Source organism: Symsagittifera roscoffensis, chromosome 3 (genome assembly GCF_963678635.1).
Source record: "Symsagittifera roscoffensis chromosome 3, txSymRosc1.1, whole genome shotgun sequence".
Taxonomy (NCBI): Eukaryota; Metazoa; Xenacoelomorpha; order Acoela; family Convolutidae; genus Symsagittifera; species Symsagittifera roscoffensis.
In genome coordinates this window covers 61,026,751-61,050,836 of record NC_087064.1, presented here as the reverse complement: position 1 = coordinate 61,050,836, position 24,086 = coordinate 61,026,751, and the positions used below count along the sequence as shown (strand labels likewise).

Sequence of the window (24,086 nt, the reverse complement as noted above, 5' to 3'; positions counted from 1 at the left end):
TTTCAAAATAACTGCTTTTATCAAACAAGAATACTAAGTAAACGTGCGAAGCAAGACATTTGAAATTCAAATTAGCAACTGAAAACTTAAAAAGCGGAGTTAAGGCCGACAATTTTTGAGTAGACAACAGTTGAGCCAAAAACAACTGATTTCGTAAAACACTTTAAAAAGTTTCAAATCCCCCTGAAACTATCCTGTAGGTACTAGTACACACCAAGTATTTAAATCTGAGTTTTCATGAAAATGAGCATGTAAGCTGCATAGTGATTCAACAGATTTTCTTTAACTAGTGTTAACCCGAGAAAAAAGTCTACATTCTGAATTGATAACGCTTGCTAATCGCAAGCGCAAAAACATGCAATCTGTTGTGAGAAAAACTTACTGATACTTTTTTAAGAAACTCAAAACTGAAATTTAAAGAAAAACACACGGTTACCTTGAATTCATTGACTTTTCCCAATGAAGAGCTCGAAAAGTCAATTTAGTGGACTTGATTACTAGGCCAAACTGTGTTTTCTGTGAATTGTAGGTGGATTCCGGAACAAGGATGATATCATGATTCTTCTTTTGTTCTTTCGTTTTCTTTGATCGTGCAACAAAAATTTAACATTTTTAAAGACCTGTCTCTGGATTCCAGAGCCCTACACACTAAACTGTGCGCCTATCCAGCGCAGAGTTTGGCCTCGTAATATAAGAAAAAAGTAGACAACTTTTGAAAACCTGCGATCCGCGCCACTCTCATAGTGTTTCTTTCTATTAAATGAACAACAGATCTATTCCTTTATCAATTTATTGAGTTCAACCTAGGACACTCAATTTATTTGCATATGCTGATGTCTTTAATCCGGATAGGTTGTCACAGAACTTTCAATTTTGTTTTCTAATTTTCTAGATGCCGTGAACTTCGTTCTTTAACCGCTTCATGTTTTTAAGTGCGTAAAGAGCGCTTTTTGCAAGATATGCCTTTAACATAACCTATGATTTACTAAAATAGTCCTCAAAGCACTTTTTGATGTACATCATATACAGTATTAAAGTTCTATCTTGAATCGATCAATAACGACATGAGAAAAATTAAGGAACATAGGAAACCGATTTAGTTGAACTTCTAGCTTTGTTATTTTTTAAATTTCAATCCCATTCCGATTACCATTGATCAAAATGGAGATCAGCTCCGAAACTTCAAAACAGCATCATTCGCAGTGCAGTGGATCAAAATGAAATAGCTTCAAACTTTTTATTTCCATAGGAACAAATCCTCTTTTTACAGAAAACAATGCATCATAGAATCACACAATTGGAGATCTAATAAAGGAAGCAACAGCGACAGTTAGTTGAAAATCATGGCTTATTTTCCCCCAACTCTCTAAATGGCAACTTCTTAATTCTTCCAAAACATATTGAAAAATTTCTTGGTTCTGCTGAATAATCGGACCATGGAGTTTCAGAACTAACTGCAACATTGCTCTGCATCCATCAAGTGACACGCCAGCGCGAAATGATTTAGTCAAATGCTGAATGAATAATTTGATCATCTCAGTTGAACCTCCCTGTGATTCTGAGAGAGAATAGATTTCGAAGTTGATAGCAGCTGCAGATTTTGCCTGAAAAAATCATCTTTTAAATCTTTCATTTATCACATCCTGGATATGCAATTCTCGAAAGCTTTATCTGTTTCGTTGAATTTTAGGCTCCAGTGATTAAAGCGTAAATATTATTTATTCCAAAGAATCTTAATTAACGAAAAAGAAAATTTGGCAGAAATGTGAGATGATATCAAATTAAAGTGATTCCAATACCTCAAACAATTTAGTTTAACTTTAATAAAACTTACTTCTAAGAATCCAATTATATCCTTGGCCTTGACATCGCCATCATTTCTTTTCATCATCTGAACCAATACAGAAGAGTCTTCGTTTAATACCTTCGCGACTATATCTGTTTTCTTTTCATGCTTCAATAACTTTTTCACTTCACTCGTATCAAGTTGAAACTCCAAACCTGCAACGGTCGGGATGAAAAAGGGCGCTGCTTTCAACACTTTCGGGGGTGCTTTTGCTTTATTTCTTTCTTTAATCGTATCGTGTTTCAGAACTGTGAGCCATTTTGAGGTTCCTTCTGGGTTGAGTGACAACGATGCTAATTCTGATAACAATTCAGGCGACTTGAATGAGTCTGCTAGAACTGTTTCATTTTCAGAACTTTCTGTTTCGTCCAGATCTATAGTGAACGGGCTAAATGTTTTCTGAAGAGGGGTCAAATCCACAGGTTGGTAAAGAGACACGTTTGACAGGACGGCAACACCTAAAAAAATCAAGAGAAAAACGATTGCGCTTAAACATCTAAAGATAAAATAAGAAATTAGTCAAGATTACCTGGGTTCTTTTTAAAAGTGATTCATTTTATGAATATCTACAGATGAGCAATCATATTTTCTTCACCATTAGATTAAAAAGTATAAACAGCCTCAAATGATTCAACTTTTTACTCACCAATTGATTCTAAAAACGCGACGCACAGAACATCCGCAGTTGGTGAAAAATCCAAAGAAACAGGCGGATTCTCAGTTGCAAAACAGTCAATTAAAGAGCATGTCGGAATATTCCACACTCTGATCGTGTAATCCAACGAGCAAGATACCAACCACCTCGAGTCTGGGGAAAACACCATGTCTAATATTCTTGCAATGTGGATTGATAATAGCGAGTGTTCAAAATGTCGGACTGAGCTTTGCTCAACATAATCGACTATTTCGATAGAAAAATCGGTCAAAGCAGCTGCCATCAGACAACTTTCACGATGAAGTCGTATCGACTCAATATCTTCAGATAGTGTCAGTTTAGAGCCCAATTGCTTTAGTTTCTCAAATTCGTGAAAAGTGATACAACTCATTTGAGCTACGACAAGTTTTGTGTTCAACTTGTCAATTGCGATTCCCACACAAGAAGAAGTTTCAGTTTCTACATTTGATTTATCATCGGTTATCTGCTTGGAAGCTCTCAGGTCTCCACTTTGGACGTTGAATTTGTTTACGCTTCCGTCACTGTAGCCAACAACGCAGAAATTTCCACAGGATGACAACTGAAAACAAAGCACATTATCTTTACGATAACGCAACGAGGATTAAACAAATCTCAGTATATAGTTTTTGTTCCGACCAATAAAATGGGGAAGGACTTTGTTTTCGAATATTTTAATTTTTCTCTTTTTGTTTTTCACGCGAAGTCAGATACCACAAATAATAATCGGAATAGGTCGAGTGATATATCATATTGAAGCCCTTTCAATTGTGATTCGAACGGCATTTAAAAAATCCAAACTTTATTTCCAGTGTCGAGAAAAACCAGTTTGAATCTTTTGATTCTTCGTCTAATTTCGAGCGAGTACAGCCAGCGAGCATGCTTATTTCTGCTTAATTTAGGCTGTTTACAATAGCATATTTATACTTGATCTTAGTTTTACTCGGGTAATATTAGTTTTTGGAGTTTTTTCAACGTCATTTTGAGAATCAAAGTTCAAAAAAATGTCTGCAAAAAACAAGAAAAAAAATTAATTGTATTGTAAAATTTTTTTGGTTTTTCAAGTCACTTTTTTACAAATTGTGTTTTCCAATTTGCCTATTTATTATGACAGTCGAAAATGCCTTAGTTCTAGTTTTTCGTTCTACAAAACAACCTTATTTTTTAAGATCTATGGTCAAAACATTCTGTGCTACTTGCACAGTAACCGGCTATCCTTGTTGTTAAATGTAGTTGATTTATATATAACTGCAGGTCCCAAAATTCTTTGACATAATCATGAAAGTGCGGATTAACAAACAAACTCCGAGCGTTAATTTAAGAACTTGCCCTGTTAGACAGACCCTAATTTAGTCTTCTATACAAAGTAAAACCGAAGACAAGCTGTACCGTTCTCCAGTTTAGAGCACTCTTTTTCTACGCATAAAGAAACTCACGTCAAGGCAAGTTGCCACCATCGTATGCATTCTATCCTTCTGTTCTCTAGTCGGCATCAATCTATGTTTCCCAATCGTACTCTTGTACACGTTCCAGGAGCAGACCACGTCACTGTTCAAATGTACAGAAACGGCCGAATCCCAGTCCGACTCCCTCCTCACCTCGCAGCACAAGTCTGTGATGGGACCAAGGAAGAGGTCGCGCGAGGAGTCAAGAGACGAGTTGGGTTTTTTCTTGCCAGTGGATGTTCTGTAATGTACAGAAATTAAGACACAACTCATTAGATTAATAACATTTCAATTGCAAGGTTACAACTATGAAAGAGAGCGACCGACTCGGACCTCATATGTTTCAGAAGACTGTTCATCTGAACATTGTTACCCGAACTTCCTCATAGCCATAGCTAAAAAACTTAAGCGGGCCATATAAAACGCAACCATAAAACAGAGGCACTTAGCATCTAACATCGTTTGCTGCTTCCTTAATGCATTAACTTCAGAACAAAAGACCACTGTGATTTCGCAGTTTTGAAGAAAATCTGAGCCAACCGCTCGACTGATTCAATACTAACCTCGACTGTCCCAAATTACGGCTGTGTCTTTCGTGTTCCAACGATAGTTTCTTCACGCTTCCGTCTTGACCAGCAGTCAACATGAACCCCAAACCAGACGAATTATCATACATCCTCAGCCTACTAATATCTCCCTGTGCATGACCAACCCTCTCAATTAAAACTCTAGGGGGACTGGATCCGTCTTTGGAGTCAAATATCCACAACTTCAAACTATTCGCACTCGATGACGTCATCATAAGGTTCTGTGATTGGATGCATTCGAGGCCTGTGATTGGATGATTTGATTCGCAAGCATCGCGGACCACTGATTGGAGTGATTTCTCATTGAGGTTCCAGGACCCGATGCAACCGTCGGCGGTTGCGCATACAAGTATAGGTGAGTCATCAAGTCGAAACGATAAAGCTGTCACCTGGAAAATAGACGAAACTAAGTCACCTCCCTTAAAAATATTATAACTAGCAATTTAATTAATTTGATGACACATAGATTTTTTTGCTCATCGATGAAAATGAATTTCGGAGTTTGAGCTTTAGACATCAATAAATACAAAAAACATCATCTGCAAAACTGTAACCATGGAGTTTGCTCACAAATCCATTGAAAAACTCATAAAATAGGAAAACTATATCTGCGCGGCTTACTTTTGAGTTGTTCTGGTTTAGCTTTAGTATGACTTTATCAGTCTTCAAATTCAGCAGCAAAATAGTTCCACATGTATAACCGGCACATGCAACGTCCACTACCGGACTCTGGAGCAAACAGGTTAACTCAGACTCCAAAGATGAAACAGACGTAAACTCATGAACCACTTTTCCACTTTTAATATTCCACAGCTGCAATTTTCCAGACTGAAAACCGATCATAACTTTATTCATGTACGTTTTCGGGTGAATAATTTGCGAAATTTGACTTCGCTTTTCAAGGTCAAGTCGGATCACCGAGTCGCAAGATACTTTATGATAAACATGCAGCGCGTTTTGGGTGTCCCATGAAACAATATAGTCACCAACAAACAGCGCGCCTAGAATTTTACCGTCATGCTGCTCGTAAGAGGCGCAAACGTTTCCACGAACACAAACGTGCACTTTCCTGTCGCAAACACAAGCTATGCAAAACTCATGAGCAGCAATGAATGAAATCTTCTCTGGAAGAAGATCACTAACGTATAGCTTTGCAAGCTTCGATAGTGAGAATACGTTGTATTGGTTTGCAGTCGCTGTGATCACGTGGACTGTGTTTAAATTCGTGTCGTATTTGACCCGGGCCGAGACTTCGTTGCAGAAGCTGGCCACGGTATGAACATGTTGGAAAATTCTGCTTTTGCTCGTCAACATAACATAAATTTTCTAGAATTTTTAACAAACACTAAATTGGTACAATGGTTGTGTACAATGTTACCGCGCGCACTTTCCATTTATTTGAAAATTTTTCTTAATAAGAAATTAGACAGTTTTGGATTACTCTCAACAAATTTCATGCCGGGACTCCTCCACACAAATCCACTTCTTCGCAGACTCCTCCTCCATTAGAATATAGACCCCTCTCCTATCGACTTCAGAGGTCTGAAGGAACCCAAGCAAAAGTCTATAGTATTGAATTTATACCCGAGGCTTTGACAAGTATGCAGCTTTTCAGCGCTCCAAGTAAAATAAACCTATATTTTCAATGCAAAAAATTTGTCATAAAAACAAATTTTTGTGGCAATTTCGTTGTTAAGACAAGCTTATACTCTTTTTTGGCATGACCTCAATCTAAATTTTAGGACTTCTGAAAAATTTGAACCCTTCTCAATTTAAGTCGCTTTATTGCCCAAGCTAATTAAGTACTGTGCAGACATATGCAGACACTTAACCCTTACACAATAGCTTGTGCGGCCCTTTTGTGGTTGAAGCGCTCGGTTCTTAAAACGGGGGTCCTGCTTTCGAATTCCAGTTCGGTCACAGTCGGATGGTTTCCATGTCAACCGCCTCCTCAATGTGGGAAAAGCTACCGCAAAATGGATGGCAACACCGATTAGGTAGGGCCAGGGCTAACAAAAAAGCATCATAACAAAGAAAAAAAGGTGAAAAAATGTTAACTTTTTACCGCTGTTGTGTCCCTGATTAACTGGGACAACAATTTATTGAAGTAGGATTAAGTCGTCTCATCGTGAACAAAGAATATTCAGCACCAGGGGTGAGATATTGATTGCTGCAGAGCATCGCACTTATACTTGACATATAAATACTAAGCCGCAATTTACCAACTTACGTTGAGAGAATATAGCTCTTGCTATTTGATTAATGCAAAATTAACAACTCTAAACAAGGATAGCCGCTTGCTCTGCAAGTAGCACAGAAAGTTCCAACCATAATAAAAAAAAACAGTTTTTTTCATCCGTTTTTTTTTCGTGGTGTAATAACAGGATTTGAACGACAAAAAGCAGCTCTACAATAAGAAAAAGTATAAATAAGCCTCGAATTAGTACAAAAATTGTCTACGTTCTGGGATTCGATCTGCGACCCAGATATTATGATTCTCACACTAACCACTCAGCCACGGGCGCTTAACAAATCACAAAAACTAACAAATAAAGTGAACACTTTTAATGAACACTTTTAATTACGAGATTGGTTTGAAAAAAAACAGAAGGTTCGTACTAATGCACTAACGTTCGCAAGCTAGCAAGAGTAATTAGTTATATTCGACAATAAACGTCCTCATTGAATTTTTTTTAAAAAAAAGGTTATCGTTCATTAAACTTTATTCCCCAAAAGACTTTTTTAAAATTTATTTAACTGAATATAAACTGAGTTCTCAACGCCTAAATTGACTTTTAAGACTATTATTATAAGATTAAGACGATTGATCAACAAGGAAAGGACCAGTATACGAGCTGTTCAGCTCATTTCGGAGAACCGCTGTTATGCCCCTGGTTAAGATTAACATGTTGTTTTAATGACAATTTTTCTTGGATGGGTTTTGTTGCCTTGCCCTCAAGCAACGAGCACCGATCACGGTGAGCCTCGATTATCCAACCTTTCTGAAACATTATAAGCTTATTATAAGTTTATTATATTTGCTTTATTCGCTCGCAATTAGACTAAATATTCAAAATTCCGAACCGGTTTTTCTCGACACTGAGAAAACGTTTGAAATTTTTGACTGAAAGTGCTATATGACTGAAAGTGCTATAATATGATATATAACTCGTTCCATTCCGATGATTAATTGTAGTACCTGATTTTGCGTTGAAAAAAACTAAAAAACACCCGAATACAAAGCTCCTCCCCATTTTCAATGGTCGGAACAAAAACATACATAACAGGCGTATGTTGCATAACAGTTTAAAAATGATTGTGTTATATTGGTAGATCATGATTACTTAATATGGAAATATCTAGGAAAACTTTTTTCAAGTTACCTTAATTTACTCAAGATACAATGAGTTCTTCCAAATGCTTTTTTTAACAGCACGATCGACCGTGTTCCTAGTTTGCTTATACGCAGCAATTTTTTTTATTATTTTGATTTAAAATGGTCTTTACTGCTTTCTAGTTTTGTTGCTTCAAGATCTTCATCGATTATTCGTCATTTATTATATGCAGAAGAATATCTATGGTGCAGTTTTTCACAAAATTAGCAAATACTTTTAAATGACATACCTGTTAAGCTCCGATGCCATGTTTGGTTCATTTCCATGAACATAAGAACGTTGTAATGAAACTTGGCTTCGTAATAATACACAAGCTGCATTCGTGTAATAACAAAAAATACCATCTAAACTCTTATCTACAGATTAAAACACAGAGGCGAAGCTGAACTTCGCACAACTTGTGTTAGTAAAAATATATTAAAAACACAGCATTATGTTCAAAAAAAACAAACATGATTGTAGGAATATAAAAGCAAAAAAATCATAAGGTGTAAAACGTTTTCATGTACAAATTATTTCTCAAGAACAATCGATTCCAAGTTTTCTCTCAAGAACTATCGATTCCAAGTATTGCAAATATGCACTGTATGCAAAGTGGCATGCTCAATTCGGAAACTATATCGAAAGAGCTCAGCCAAAAAGCTGAAAAATAATCAGCAAAAAATAAAATCATCGAAATTCTATCATTATACATACAATCAGGGACAAACCAAACCCCCCACTTCTCAGAGATTCAATTACCTGCCCACCCAAAACAACCCTTTTGTTACTATTTTAAAAAGTCGATTTTTGGCTGACCGAGCAAAAAAAATTTTTAAGTCACCTATATACTAACTTTGAAGAGCGCGCGCAGAAAAAAGCAATTTTATGGTGAACATTTTCCAGGAGCCTAAAATCTCTCTTTTTGGCCTGTTTCCATAAAGTTGCATGCGGCGCAGATAATTTGGGCAAAAGAGAGTCTTTATAGTTATTTAGGCTCAAAATATCAAATTGGTCGACCTAAAAACAAGGTCAAAAAATTGTCATTTGTTTTTGAAAATCCCCGCTCGAGAAAAACCAAGATCCTTCGCGGCATATGATTAAGACTTCAGATTGAGCATTATCAATATTTACACCCGAGCAGTATCAATATTTACTTTTCTCTCAAGAACTATCGATTCCAAGTATTGCAAATATGCACTGTATGCAAAGTGGCATGCTCAATTCGGGAACTATATCGAAAGAGCTCAGCCAAAAAGCTGAAAAATAATCAGCAAAAAATAAAATCATCGAAATTCTATCATTATACACATACAATCAGGGACAAACCAAACCCCCACTTCTCAGAGATTCAATTACCTGCCCACCTAAAAACAGCCCTTTTGTTACTATTTTAAAAAGTCGATTTTTGGCTGACCGAGCAAAAACTTTTTTTATGTCACCTATATACTAACTTTGAAGAGCGCGCGCCGAAAAAACGCAATTTTATTGTGAACATTTTCCAGGAGCCTAAAATCTCTCTTTTTGGCCTGTTTCCATAAAGTTGCATGCGGCGCATATAATTTGGGCAAAAGAGAGTCTTTATAGTTATTTAGGCTCAAAATATCAAATTGGTCGACCTAAAAACAAGGTCAAAAAATTGTCATTTGTTTTTGAAAATCCCCGCTCGAGAAAAACCAAGATCCTTCGCGGCATATGATTAAGACTTCAGATTGAGCATTATCAATATTTACACCCGAGCAGTATCAATATTTACTTTTCTCTCAAGAACTATCGATTCCAAGTATTGCAAATATGCACTGTATGCAAAGAACCATGCTCAATTCGGAAACTATATCGAAAGAGCTCAGCCAAAAAGCTGAAAACTAAGCAGCAAAAAATAAAATCATCGAAATTCTATCAATATACATACAATCAGGGACAAACCAAACCCCCCACTTCTCAGAGATTCAATTACCTGCCCACCCAAAACAGCCCTTTTGTTACTATTTTAAAAAGTCGATTTTTGGCTGACCGAGCAAAAACTTTTTTTAAGTCACCTATATACTAACTTTGAAGAGCGCGCGCCGAAAAAACGCAATTTTATGGTGAACATTTTCCAGGAGCCTGAAATCTCTCTTTTTGGCCTGTTTCCATAAAGTTGCATGCGGCGCAGATAATTTGGGCAAAAGAGAGTCTTTATAATTATTTAGGCTCAAAATATCACTTTGGTCGACCTAAAAACAAGGTCAAAAAATTGTCATTTGTTTTTGAAAATCCCCGCTCGAGAAAAACTAATATCCTTCGCGGCATATGATTAAGACTTCAGATTGAGCATTATCAATATTAACTACTATAGCCACCAGAAAATTGAGCATAGCCAACATAAACTTGAAAAAGATTCAATAAGGCAAGGAAACAAAAAAAACGGTATGTTTAGAAAAACTTCAAACTTTGATATTCCAAGCAAAAAAAATATTGCCATGAAGTTCTTTGCATTTCATGAACAGCTTATGGTTTACACTTTTGCTAATGCTAAGCTTAATTTGAGAAAATTGCATCGTTAGGTAAGACTTTGATTCTGCTGTAAATCTCGAAGCTAAAATCCACTTTCGAAATTACAAGTAAATCACGTTTTTCGTGAATTTTACACTTTTGCTATTCGATAGAGGAGTATGCCTTTCTTTTAACAAAGGAAATGAACTGAACTTAGAAAAAAAAACAAAGTCAAACCGCGAGAAATACACAAGCTCTTCCTCATTGATTTTTTTTTTAAAAAAAGGTTATCGTTTATAAAACTTTATTCCCAAAAAGACTTTTTTAAAATTTATTTAACTAGATATAAACTGAGTTCTCAACGCCTAAATTGCCTTTTAAGACTATTATTAAAAGATTAAGACGATTGATCAACAAGGAAAGGACCAGTATACGAGCCGTTCAGCTCATTTCGGAGAACCGCTGGTATGCCCCTGGTTAAGATTAACATGTTGTTTTAATGACAATTTTACTTGGATGGATTTTGTTGCCTTGCCCTCAAGAAACGAGCGCCGATCATGATGAGCCTCGATTATCCAACCTTTCTGAAACATTATAAGCTTATTATAAGTTTATTATATTTGCTTTATTCGCTCGCAATTAGACTAAATATCCAAAATTCCGAACCGGTTTTTCTCGACACTGAAAAAATGTTTGAAAATTTTTTAATGTCATTCGAATTATGACTGAAAGTGCTATAATATGATATATAACTCGTTCCATTCCGATTATTAATTGTAGTACCTGATTTTGCGTGGAAAAAAACTAAAAAACACCCGAATACAAAGTTCCTCCCCATTTTCAATGGTCGGAACAAAAACATACATAACAGGCGTAAGTTGCATAACAGTTTAAAAAATGATTGTGTTATATTGGTAGATCATGATTACTTAATATGAAAATAACTAGGAAAATTTTTTTCAAGTTACCTTAATTTACTCAAGATACAATGAGTTCTTCCAAATGCCTTTTTTAACAACACGATCGACCATGTTCCTAGTTTGCTTATATGCAGCAATTTTTTTTTATTATTTTGATTTAAAATGGTCTTTACTGCTTTCTAGTTTTGTTGCTTTAAGATCTTCATCGATTATTCGTCATTTATTATATGCAGAAGAATATCTATGGTGCAGTTTTTCACAAAATTAGCAAATACTTTTAAATGACATACCTGTTAAGCTCAGATGCTATGTTTGGTTCATTCCCATGAACGCAAGAACGTTGTAATGAAACTTGGCTTCGTAATAATACACAAGCTGCATTCGTGTAATAACAAAAAATACCATCTAAACTCTTATCTACAGATTCAAACACAGAGGCGAAGCTGAACTTCGCACAACTAGTGATAATAAAAGTATATTATAAACACAGCATTATGTTCAAAAAACACCAAACAAGATTGTAGGAATAAAAAAAAACAAAAAAAAATCACAAGGTGTAAAACGTTTTCATGTACAAATTATTTCTCAAGAACTATCGATTCCAAGTTTTCTCTCGAGAACTATCGATTCCAAGTATTGCAAATATGCACTGTATGCAAAGTGGCATGCTCAATTCGGAAACTATATCGAAAGAGCTGAGCCAAAAAGCTGAAAAAAAAATCAGCAGAAAATAAAATCATCGAAATTCTATCATTATACATACAATCAGGGACAAACCAAACCCCCCACTTCTCAGAGATTCAATTACCTGCCCACCCAAAACAGCCCTTTTGTTACTTTTTTAAAAAGTCGATTTTTGGCTGACCGAGCAAAAACTTTTTTATGTCACCTATATACTAACTTTGAAGAGCGCGCACCGAAAAAACGCAATTTTATGGTGAACATTTTCCAGGAGCCTAAAATCTCTCTTTTTGGCCTGTTTCCATAAAGTTGCATGCGGCGCAGATAATTTGGGCAACAGAGTCTTTATAATTATTTAGGCTCAAAAAATCGAATTGGTCGACCTAAAAACAAGGTCAAAAAATTGTCTTTGTTTTTGAAAATCCCCGCTCGAGAAAAACCAAGATCCTTCGCGGCATATGATTAAGAGTTCAGATTGAGCATTATCAATATTTACACCCGAGCATTATCAATATTTACTTTTCTTTCAAGAACTATCGATTCCAAGTATTGCAAATATGCACTTTATGCAAAGTGGCATGCTCAATTCGGAAACTATATCGAAAGAGCTCAGCCAAAAAGCTGAAAAATAATCAGCAAAAAATAAAATCATCGAAATTCTATTATTATACATACAATCAGGGACAAACCAAACCCCCCACTTCTCAGAGATTCAATTACCTGCCTACCCAAAACAGCCCTTTTGTTACTTTTTTAAAAAGTCGATTTTTGGCTGACCGAGCAAAAAAAATTTTTAAGTCACCTATATACTAAATTTGAAGAGCGCGCGCCGAAAAAACGCAATTTTATGGTGAACATTTTCCAGGAGCCTAAAATCTCTCTTTTTGGCCTGTTTCCATAAAGTTGCATGCGGCGCAGATAATTTGGGCAAAAGAGAGTCTTTATAGTTATTTAGGCTCAAAATATCAATTTGGTCGACCTAAACACAAGGTCAAAAAATTGTCATTTGTTTTTGAAAATCCCCGCTCGAGAAAAACCAAGATCCTTCGCGGCATATGATTAAGACTTCAGATTGAGCATTATCAATATTTACTAGTATAGCCACCAGAAAGTTGAGCATAGCCAACATAAACTTGAAGAAGAGTCAATTAACGCAAGGAAACAAAAAAAAACGGTATGTTTAGAAAAACTTCAAACTTTGATATTCAAAGCAAAAAAGATATTGCCATGAAGTTCTTTGCGTTTCAAGAACAGCTTATGGTTTACACTTTTGCTAAAAGTAAGCCTAATTTGAGAAAATTGCATCGTTACGTAAGACTTTGCTTCTGCTGTAAATCTCGAAACTAAAATCCACTTTCGAAATTACAAGTAAATCACGTTTTTCGTGAACTTTACACTTTTGCTATTCGATAGAGGAAAACGCCTTTCTTTTAACAAAGGAAATGAACTGAACTTAGAAAAAAAAACAAAGTCAAAAACCGGGAGAAATACACAAGCTGCATTCGTGTAATAACAAAAGACACCATCTAAACTAGATAGTATTTAAATTTAAAAAATTTAAAAAAAATTAACATCTAAATTAAATAAAGTCAAACCGCGAAAAAAAAATACACAAGCTGCATTCGTGTAATAACAAAAAATACCATCTAAACTCTTACCTACAGATTCAAACACAGAGGCGAAGCTGAACTTCGCACAACTTGTGATAGTAAAAGTATATTATAAACACAGCATTATGTTCAAAAAATACCAAACAAGATTGTAGGAATAAAAAAACAAGCTGCATTCGTGTAATAATAAAAAATACCATCTAAACTCTTATCTACAGATTCAAACACAGGCGAAGCTGAACTTCGCACAACTTGTGATGGTAAAAGATTATTATAAACACAGCATGATGTTCAAAAAAAAACAAACAAGATTGTAGGAATATAAAAGCAAAAATATCATAAGGTGTAAAACGTTTTTATGTACAAATTATTTCTCAAAAACAATCGATTCCAAGTTTTCTCTCAAGAACTATCGATTCCAAGTATTGCAAATATGCACTGTATGCAAAGTGGCATGCTCAATTCGGAAACTATATCGAAAGAGCTCAGCCATAAACCTGAAAAATCATCAGCAAAAAATAAAATCATAGAAATTCTATCATTATACATACAATCAGGGACAAACCAAACCCCCCACTTCTCAGAGATTCAATTACCTGCCCACCCAAAACAGCCTTCTTGTTACTATTTTAAAAAGTCGACTTTTGGCTGACCGAGCAAAAACTTTTCTTAAGTCACCTTGGGCGATAAAATATACTAATTTTGAAGAGCGCGCGCAGAGAAACCGCAATTTTTGGTGAACATTTTTTAGGAGCCTAAAATCGCTCTTTTTGGCCTGTTTCCATGAAGTTGCATGCGGCGCAGATAATTTGGGCAAAAGAGTCTTTTTAGTTATTTAGGCAGAAAATATCAATTTGGTCGACCTAAAAACAAGGTCAAAAAATTGTCATTTATTTTTGAAAATCCCCGCTCGAGAAAAACCAAGATCCTTCGCGGCCTATGATTAAGACTTCAGATTGAGCATTATTAATATATACTAGTATAGCCACCAGAAAGTTGAACATAGTCAACATAAACTTGAAAAAGAGTCAATTAACGCAAGGAAACAAAAAAAACAGTATGTTTAGAAAAACTTCAAACTTTGATATTCAAAGCAAAAAATATATTGTCATGAAGTTCTTTGCGTTTCAAGAGCAGCTTCTGGTTTACACTTTTGATAAAAATTTAGCTTAATTTGAGAAAATTGCATCGCTAGGTAAGACTTTGATTCCGCTCTAAATCTCGAAACTAAAATCCACTTTCGAAATTACAAGTAAATCACGTTTTTCGTGAACATTACACTTTTGCTATTCGATAGAGGAGTATGCCTCTCTTTTAACAAAGTAAATGAACTGAACTTAAAAAAAAAAGTCAAACCAGGAGAAATACACAAGCTGCATTCGTGTAATAACAAAAGATACCATCTAAACTCTTACCTACAGATTCAAACACAGAGGCGAAGCTGAACTTCGCACAACTTGTGATAGTAAAAGTATATTATAAACACAGCATTATATTCATAAAATACCAAACAAGGTTGTAGGAATAAAAAAACAAGCTGCATTCGTGTAATAACAAAAATACCATCTAAAATCTTATCTACAGATTCAAATACAGGCGAAGCTGAACTTCGCACAACTTGTGATAGTAAAAATAATTTAAAAACACAGCATTATGTTCAAAAAAAAACAAACATGATTGTAGGAATATAAAAGCAAAAAAATCATAAGGTGTAAAACGTTTTCATGTACAAATTATTTCTCAAGAACAATCGATTCCAAGTTTTCTCTCAAGAACTATCGATTCCAAGTATTGCAAATATGCATTGTATGCAAAGTGGCATGCTCAATTCGGAAACTATATCGAAAGAGCTCAGCCATAAAGCTGAAAAATCATCAGCAAAAAATAAAATCATCGAAATTCTATCATTATACATACAATCAGGGACAAACCAAACCCCCCACTTCTCAGAGATTCAATAACCCTCCCACCGAAAACAGCCCTTTTGTTACTATTTTAAAAAGTCGACTTTTGGCTGACCGAGCAAAAACTTTTCTTAAGTCACCTTGGGCGATAAAATATACTAATTTTGAAGAGCGCGCGCAGAGAAAACGCAATTTTTGGTGAACATTTTCTAGGAGCCTAAAATCGCTCTTTTTCGCCTGTTTCCATAAAGTTGCATACGGCGCAGATAATTTGGGCAAAAGAGAGTCTTTATAGTTATTTAGGCTCAAAATATCAATTTGGTCGACCTAAAAACAAGGTCAAAAAATTGTCATTTGTTTTTGAAAATCCCCGCTCGAGAAAAACCAAGATCCTTCGCGGCCTATGATTAGGACTTCAGATTGAGCATTATCAATATTTACTAGTATAGCCACCAGAAAGTTGAACATAGCCAACATAAACTTGAGAAAGAGTCAATTAACGCAAGGAAACAAAAAAAAAACAGTATGTTTAGAAAAACTTCAAACTTTGATATTCAAAGCAAAAAAAATATTGCCATGAAGTTCTTTGCGTTTCAAGAACAGCTTATGGCTTACACTTTTGATAAAATTTAGCTTATTTTGAGAAAATTGCATCGTTAGGTAAGACTTTGATTCCGCTGTAAATCTCGAAACTAAAATCCACTTTCGAAATTACAAGTAAATCACGTTTTTCGTGAACATTACACTTTTGCTATTCGATAGAGGAGTATGCCTTTCTTTTAACAAAGGAAATGAACTGAACTTAGAAAAAAAAACAAAGTCAAACCGCGAAAAATTAAATTTGAGCTGGAACAAATTTCAAGAGTTCATCATGACATATATATTAGTCTACACTACGTTCACCAACTTTAAAAAATAACGGAAAAGCTGTTTAAATTTAAATTCAAAAACCGTGAAAATAAAAACAAATATCAAGAACGAAATCTAAGACTTCGACATTGAAGAATCGAATAATGAAATATAGCGAGTTAACCAGAGTCGTGACACTTAAAATTAACTGCGTTTACAATTTATTTAGCTGGAAAAAGTCAAAACGCAAATCTTTTTTTTTTCGAAACCTAAATTAATCACGTTTATTGTCGTCATTTGCATTTTCATTATAGGAGTGTGATTTGCCTTCTTTTAGCAAGCAAACTTGAGTTGAACGATAAAACAAACCAAAAGCCAAATCGCAAGAAATCAAAGTTAAGCATGAACAAAACAACTTAAAAGACCACAGTGCTGATTTAAAATATCCGGACTTTGAAACGGTTGAAATTAAAAACGCGTTTTTCTCAAATTGGGTTAACTTTAGACAAAAATAGATGAGGATAAAGCTTGCTTAGAATTTTTGCAGAATAATTATGGTGCAATTTGTTTTGCAAAACTCGGGCCCAAAATTTTACCCCAAATTGGATCATTTTAGACTTTTTAGTCAATTAAAAACTACACCTAAACTACGGAATCAATTAAAACCAAACTATATAAAAGTGAGTCTCTTACGAGGCCCAACAAGAGTTAAGAAGAGTAAAGTCTACAAAACATTGAAAAAACTTAATTATTTTCGTTTGATAGCCAAAAAAAGTCGTTTTTACTAAAAAACAACCTATAATTTATTCAAAAACATTTTTTTAAACGTCTCGCGCAACTTTTTGGAGACTATACTCTTGTTAAATTTTGTTGGGCCACGTTAGAGGCTCACTATGATATAACTTTGACAGTAATTGATTTCGTAGTTTTAGTGTTATGTTTATTTGATTAAAAAAGTCTGTGCTAAAAATTTGGGCCCGAATTTCGCAAAACAAATTGCACCATGAAAATTCTGTTACACTCTAAGCAAAATTTCTTATCACTTTTTGGCTAAAATCAACCCAATTGTATTCTTCTACATACAAAATTCCTCTGCAAACAAAAAAACGATCTACATTAGAGACTTCACTACGTTCATTGACACCTAATGAACAAACTTCGAGAAGAACGGGCATTTAAAATGCAATTTAGCTGAAAATATGTCTGATTGTCAACAGGTGTTGGGATCCCACCGCCAGGCCTAAGGAGATGAGTCCTGAGAGCAAAGTTCTTTACGGTAAATAAGTCTACTACCCAATAAAAAAAACACTTGCTCTCGCAAGTGCAAAGAAACTTGACTAAACGAATTCATATTCAAGTTTCAGCCGGAAGCCCTAAAAATGTTTAGATAATTCATTTTTGATAGCAATTTTCAAACGAGAACTCCATCACTGGTCGGAATATTCTGCTGAAATTTCACTTCAGCCAAGCACCTCCAAGGGCGGATTTCCTTTCATCGAATCCTTTTTGAATTATATTCTTATACGCCATAAATTATAATCATCAAAAACTGATAAGTATATCAGCAATATGATGTTTAATTTGCTAGACCGTTGCTTTCCATTGCAAAAGTTGATCGTGAATCCGTCGGCAGCTTGAAAAAGAGTCAATTAACGCAAGGAAACAAAAAAAACAGTATGTTTAGAAAAACTTCAAACTTTGATATTCAAAGCAAAAAAGATATTGTCATGAAGTTCTTTGCGTTTCAAGAGCAGCTTCTGGTTTACACTTTTGATAAAAATTTAGCTTAATTTGAGAAAATTGCATCGCTAGGTAAGACTTTGATTCCGCTCTAAATCTCGAAACTAAAATCCACTTTCGAAATTACAAGTAAATCACGTTTTTCGTGAACATTACACTTTTGCTATTCGATAGAGGAGTATGCCTCTCTTTTAACAAAGTAAATGAACTGAACTTAAAAAAAAAAGTCAAACCAGGAGAAATACACAAGCTGCATTCTTGTAATAACAAAAGATACCATCTAAACTCTTACCTACAGATTCAAACACAGAGGCGAAGCTGAACTTCGCACAACTTGTGATAGTAAAAGTATATTATAAACACAGCATTATGTTCATAAAATACCAAACAAGGTTGTAGGAATAAAAAAACAAGCTGCATTCGTGTAATAACAAAAATACCATCTAAAATCTTATCTACAGATTCAAATACAGGCGAAGCTGAACTTCGCACAACTTGTGATAGTAAAAATAATTTAAAAACACAGCATTATGTTCAAAAAAAAAACATGATTGTAGGAATATAAAAGCAAAAAAATCATAAGGTGTAAAACGTTTTCATGTACAAATTATTTCTCAAGAACAATCGATTCCAAGTTTTCTCTCAAGAACTATCGATTCCAAGTATTGCAAATATGCATTGTATGCAAAGTGGCATGCTCAATTCGGAAACTATATCGAAAGAGCTCAGCCATAAAGCTGAAAAATCATCAGCAAAAAATAAAATCATCGAAATTCTATCATTATACATACAATCAGGGACAAACCAAACCCCCCACTTCTCAGAGATTCAATAACCCTCCCACCGAAAACAGCCCTTTTGTTACTATTTTAAAAAGTCGACTTTTGGCTGACCGAGCAAAAACTTTTCTTAAGTCACCTTGGGCGATAAAATATACTAATTTTGAAGAGCGCGCGCAGAGAAAACGCAATTTTTGGTGAACATTTTCTAGGAGCCTAAAATCGCTTTTTCGCCTGTTTCCATAAAGTTGCATACGGCGCAGATAATTTGGGCAAAAGAGAGTCTTTATAGTTATTTAGGCTCAAAATATCAATTTGGTCGACCTAAAAACAAGGTCAAAAAATTGTCATTTGTTTTTGAAAATCCCCGCTCGAGAAAAACCAAGATCCTTCGCGGCCTATGATTAGGACTTCAGATTGAGCATTATCAATATTTACTAGTATAGCCACCAGAAAGTTGAACATAGCCAACATAAACTTGAGAAAGAGTCAATTAACGCAAGGAAACAAAAAAAAACAGTATGTTTAGAAAAACTTCAAACTTTGATATTCAAAGCAAAAAAAATATTGCCATGAAGTTCTTTGCGTTTCAAGAACAGCTTATGGCTTACACTTTTGATAAAATTTAGCTTATTTTGAGAAAATTGCATCGTTAGGTAAGACTTTGATTCCGCTGTAAATCTCGAAACTAAAATCCACTTTCGAAATTACAAGTAAATCACGTTTTTCGTGAACATTACACTTTTGCTATTCGATAGAGGAGTATGCCTTTCTTTTAACAAAGGAAATGAACTGAACTTAGAAAAAAAAACAAAGTCAAACCGCGAAAAATTAAATTTGAGCTGGAACAAATTTCAAGAGTTCATCATGACATATATATTAGTCTACACTACGTTCACCAACTTTAAAAAATAACGGAAAAGCTGTTTAAATTTAAATTCAAAAACCGTGAAAATAAAAACAAATATCAAGAACGAAATCTAAGACTTCGACATTGAAGAATCGAATAATGAAATATAGCGAGTTAACCAGAGTCGTGACACTTAAAATTAACTGCGTTTACAATTTATTTAGCTGGAAAAAGTCAAAACGCAAATCTTTTTTTTTCGAAACCTAAATTAATCACGTTTATTGTCGTCATTTGCATTTTCATTATAGGAGTGTGATTTGCCTTCTTTTAGCAAGCAAACTTGAGTTGAACGATAAAACAAACCAAAAGCCAAATCGCAAGAAATCAAAGTTAAGCATGAACAAAACAACTTAAAAGACCACAGTGCTGATTTAAAATATCCGGACTTTGAAACGGTTGAAATTTAAAACGCGTTTTTCTCAAATTGGGTTAACTTTAGACAAAAATAGATGAGGATAAAGCTTGCTTAGACTTTTTGCAGAATAATTATGGTGCAAGTTGTTTTGCAAAACTCGGGCCCAAAATTTTACCCCAAATTGGATCATTTTAGACTTTTTAGTCAATTAAAAACTACACCTAAACTACGGAATCAATTAAAACCAAACTATATAAAAGTGAGTCTCTTACGAGGCCCAACAAGAGTTAAGAAGAGTAAAGTCTACAAAACATTGAAAAAACTTATTTATTTTCGTTTGATAGCCAAAAAAACTCGTTTTTACTAAAAAACAACCTATAATTTATTCAAAAACATTTTTTTAAACGTCTCGCGCAACTTTTTGGAGACTATACTCTTGTTAAATTTTGTTGGGCCACGTTAGAGGCTCACTGTGATATAACTTTGACAGTAATTGATTTCGTAGTTTTAGTGTTATTTTTATTTGATTAAAAAAGTCTGTGCTAAAAATTTGGGCCCGAATTTCGCAAAACAAATTGCACCATGAAAATTCTGTTACACTCTAAGCAAAATTTCTTATCACTTTTTGGCTAAAATCAACCCAATTGTATTCTTCTACATACAAAATTCCTCTGCAAACAAAAAAACGATCTACATTAGAGACTTCACTACGTTCATATTGCCATGAAGTTCTTTGCGTTTCAAGAACAGCTTATGGCTTACACTTTTGATAAAATTTAGCTTATTTTGAGAAAATTGCATCGTTAGGTAAGACTTTGATTCCGCTGTAAATCTCGAAACTAAAATCCACTTTCGAAATTACAAGTAAATCACGTTTTTCGTGAACATTACACTTTTGCTATTCGATAGAGGAGTATGCCTCTCTTTTAACAAAGTAAATGAACTGAACTTAAAAAAAAAAGTCAAACCAGGAGAAATACACAAGCTGCATTCGTGTAATAACAAAAGATACCATCTAAACTCTTACCTACAGATTCAAACACAGAGGCGAAGCTGAACTTCGCACAACTTGTGATAGTAAAAGTATATTATAAACACAGCATTATGTTCATAAAATACCAAACAAGGTTGTAGGAATAAAAAAACAAGCTGCATTCGTGTAATAACAAAAATACCATCTAAAATCTTATCTACAGATTCAAATACAGGCGAAGCTGAACTTCGCACAACTTGTGATAGTAAAAATAATTTAAAAACACAGCATTATGTTCAAAAAAAAAAAACATGATTGTAGGAATATAAAAGCAAAAAAATCATAAGGTGTAAAACGTTTTCATGTACAAATTATTTCTCAAGAACAATCGATTCCAAGTTTTCTGTCAAGAACTATCGATTCCAAGTATTGCAAATATTCATTGTATGCAAAGTGGCACACTCAATTCGGAAACTATATCGAAAGAGCTCAGCCATAAAGCTGAAAAATCATCAGCAAAAAATAAAATCATCGAAATTCTATCATTATACATACAATCAGGGACAAACCAAACCCCCCACTTCTCAGAGATTCAATAACCCTCCCACCGAAAACAGCCCTTTTGTTACTATTTTAAAAAGTCGACTTTTGGCTGACCGAGCAAAAACTTTTCTTAAGTCACCTTGGGCGATAAAATATACTAATTTTGAAGAGCGCGCGCAGAGAAAACGCAATTTTTGGTGAACATTTTCTAGGAGCCTAAAATCGCTCTTTTTCGCCTGTTTCCATAACGTTGCATACGGCGCAGATAATTTGGGCAAAAGAGAGTCTTTATAGTTATTTAGGCTCAAAATATCAATTTGGTCGACCTAAAAACAAGGTCAAAAAATTGTCATTTGTTTTTGAAAATCCCCGCTCGAGAAAAACCAAGATCCTTCGCGGCCTATGATTAGGACTTCAGATTGAGCATTATCAATATTTACTAGTATAGCCACCAGAAAGTTGAACATAGCCAACATAAACTTGAGAAAGAGTCAATTAACGCAAGGAAACAAAAAAAAACAGTATGTTTAGAAAAACTTCAAACTTTGATATTCAAAGCAAAAAAAATATTGCCATGAAGTTCTTTGCGTTTCAAGAACAGCTTATGGCTTACACTTTTGATAAAATTTAGCTTATTTTGAGAAAATTGCATCGTTAGGTAAGACTTTGATTCCGCTGTAAATCTCGAAACTAAAATCCACTTTCGAAATTACAAGTAAATCACGTTTTTCGATAGAGGAGTATGCCTTTCTTTTAACAAAGGAAATGAACTGAACTTAGAAAAAAAAACAAAGTCAAACCGCGAAAAATTAAATTTGAGCTGGAACAAATTTCAAGAGTTCATCATGACATATATATTAGTCTACACTACGTTCACCAACTTTAAAAAATAACGGAAAAGCTGTTTAAATTTAAATTCAAAAACCGTGAAAATAAAAACAAATATCAAGAACGAAATCTAAGACTTCGACATTGAAGAATCGAATAATGAAATATAGCGAGTTAACCAGAGTCGTGACACTTAAAATTAACTGCGTTTACAATTTATTTAGCTGGAAAAAGTCAAAACGCAAATCTTTTTTTTTTCGAAACCTAAATTAATCACGTTTATTGTCGTCATTTGCATTTTCATTATAGGATAGTGTGATTTGCCTTCTTTTAGCAAGCAAACTTGAGTTGAACGATAAAACAAACCAAAAGCCAAATCGCATGAAATCAAAGTTAAGCATGAACAAAACAACTTAAAAGACCACAGTGCTGATTTAAAATAACCGGACTTTGAAACGGTTGAAATTTAAAACGCGTTTTTCTCAAATTGGGTTAACTTTAGACAAAAATAGATGAGGATAAAGCTTGCTTAGAATTTTTGCAGAATAATTATGGTGCAATTTGTTTTGCAAAACTCGGGCCCAAAATTTTACCCCAAATTGGATCATTTTAGACTTTTTAGTCAATTAAAAACTACACCTAAACTACGGAATCAATTAAAACCAAACTATATAAAAGTGAGTCTCTTACGAGGCCCAACAAGAGTTAAGAAGAGTAAAGTCTACAAAACATTGAAAAAACTTATTTATTTTCGTTTGATAGCCAAAAAAAGTCGTTTTTACTAAAAAACAACCTATAATTTATTCAAAAACATTTTTTTAAACGTCTCGCGCAACTTTTTGGAGACTATACTCTTGTTAAATTTTGTTGGGCCACGTTAGAGGCTCACTATGATATAACTTTGACAGTAATTGATTTCGTAGTTTTAGTGTTATTTTTATTTGATTAAAAAAGTCTGTGCTAAAAATTTGGGCCCGAATTTCGCAAAACAAATTGCACCATGAAAATTCTGTTACACTCTAAGCAAAATTTCTTATCACTTTTTGGCTAAAATCAACCCAATTGTATTCTTCTACATACAAAATTCCTCTGCAAACAAAAAAACGATCTACATTAGAGACTTCACTACGTTCATTGACACCTAATGAACAAACTTCGAGAAGAACGGGCATTTAAAATGCAATTTAGCTGAAAATATGTCTGATTGTCAACAGGTGTTGGGATCCCACCGCCAGGCCTAAGGAGATGAGTCCTGAGAGCAAAGTTCTTTACGGTAAATAAGTCTACTACCCAATAAAAAAAACACTTGCTCTCGCAAGTGCAAAGAAACTTGACTAAACGAATTCATATTCAAGTTTCAGCCGGAAGCCCTAAAAATGTTTAGATAATTCATTTTTGATAGCAATTTTCAAACGAGAACTCCATCACTGGTCGGAATATTCTGCTGAAATTTCACTTCAACCAAGCACCTCCAAGGGCGGATTTCCTTTCATCGAATCCTTTTTGAATTATATTCTTATACGCCATAAATTATAATCATCAAAAACTGATAAGTATATCAGCAATATGATGTTTAATTTGCTAGACCGTTGCT

The 24,086-nt window shown here is 34.4% G+C and overlaps 1 protein-coding gene across 1 annotated transcript; it reads right to left on the bottom strand.

The window, feature by feature from the left end:
* Nucleotides 1-1,223: 1,223 nt before the first annotated feature.
* Nucleotides 1,224-5,874, bottom strand: LOC134842517 (WD repeat-containing protein 36-like). The gene is made up of 6 exons (XM_063858897.1): nucleotides 5,173-5,874; nucleotides 4,528-4,940; nucleotides 3,956-4,205; nucleotides 2,493-3,081; nucleotides 1,835-2,304; nucleotides 1,224-1,604 (listed from the first exon to the last, which is right to left on the bottom strand). The coding sequence occupies exons 1-6, from the start codon at nucleotides 5,863-5,865 to the stop codon at nucleotides 1,290-1,292; spliced, it is 2,730 nt and encodes a 909-aa protein (XP_063714967.1). The 5' UTR covers nucleotides 5,866-5,874; the 3' UTR covers nucleotides 1,224-1,289.
* Nucleotides 5,875-24,086: the final 18,212 nt, after the last annotated feature.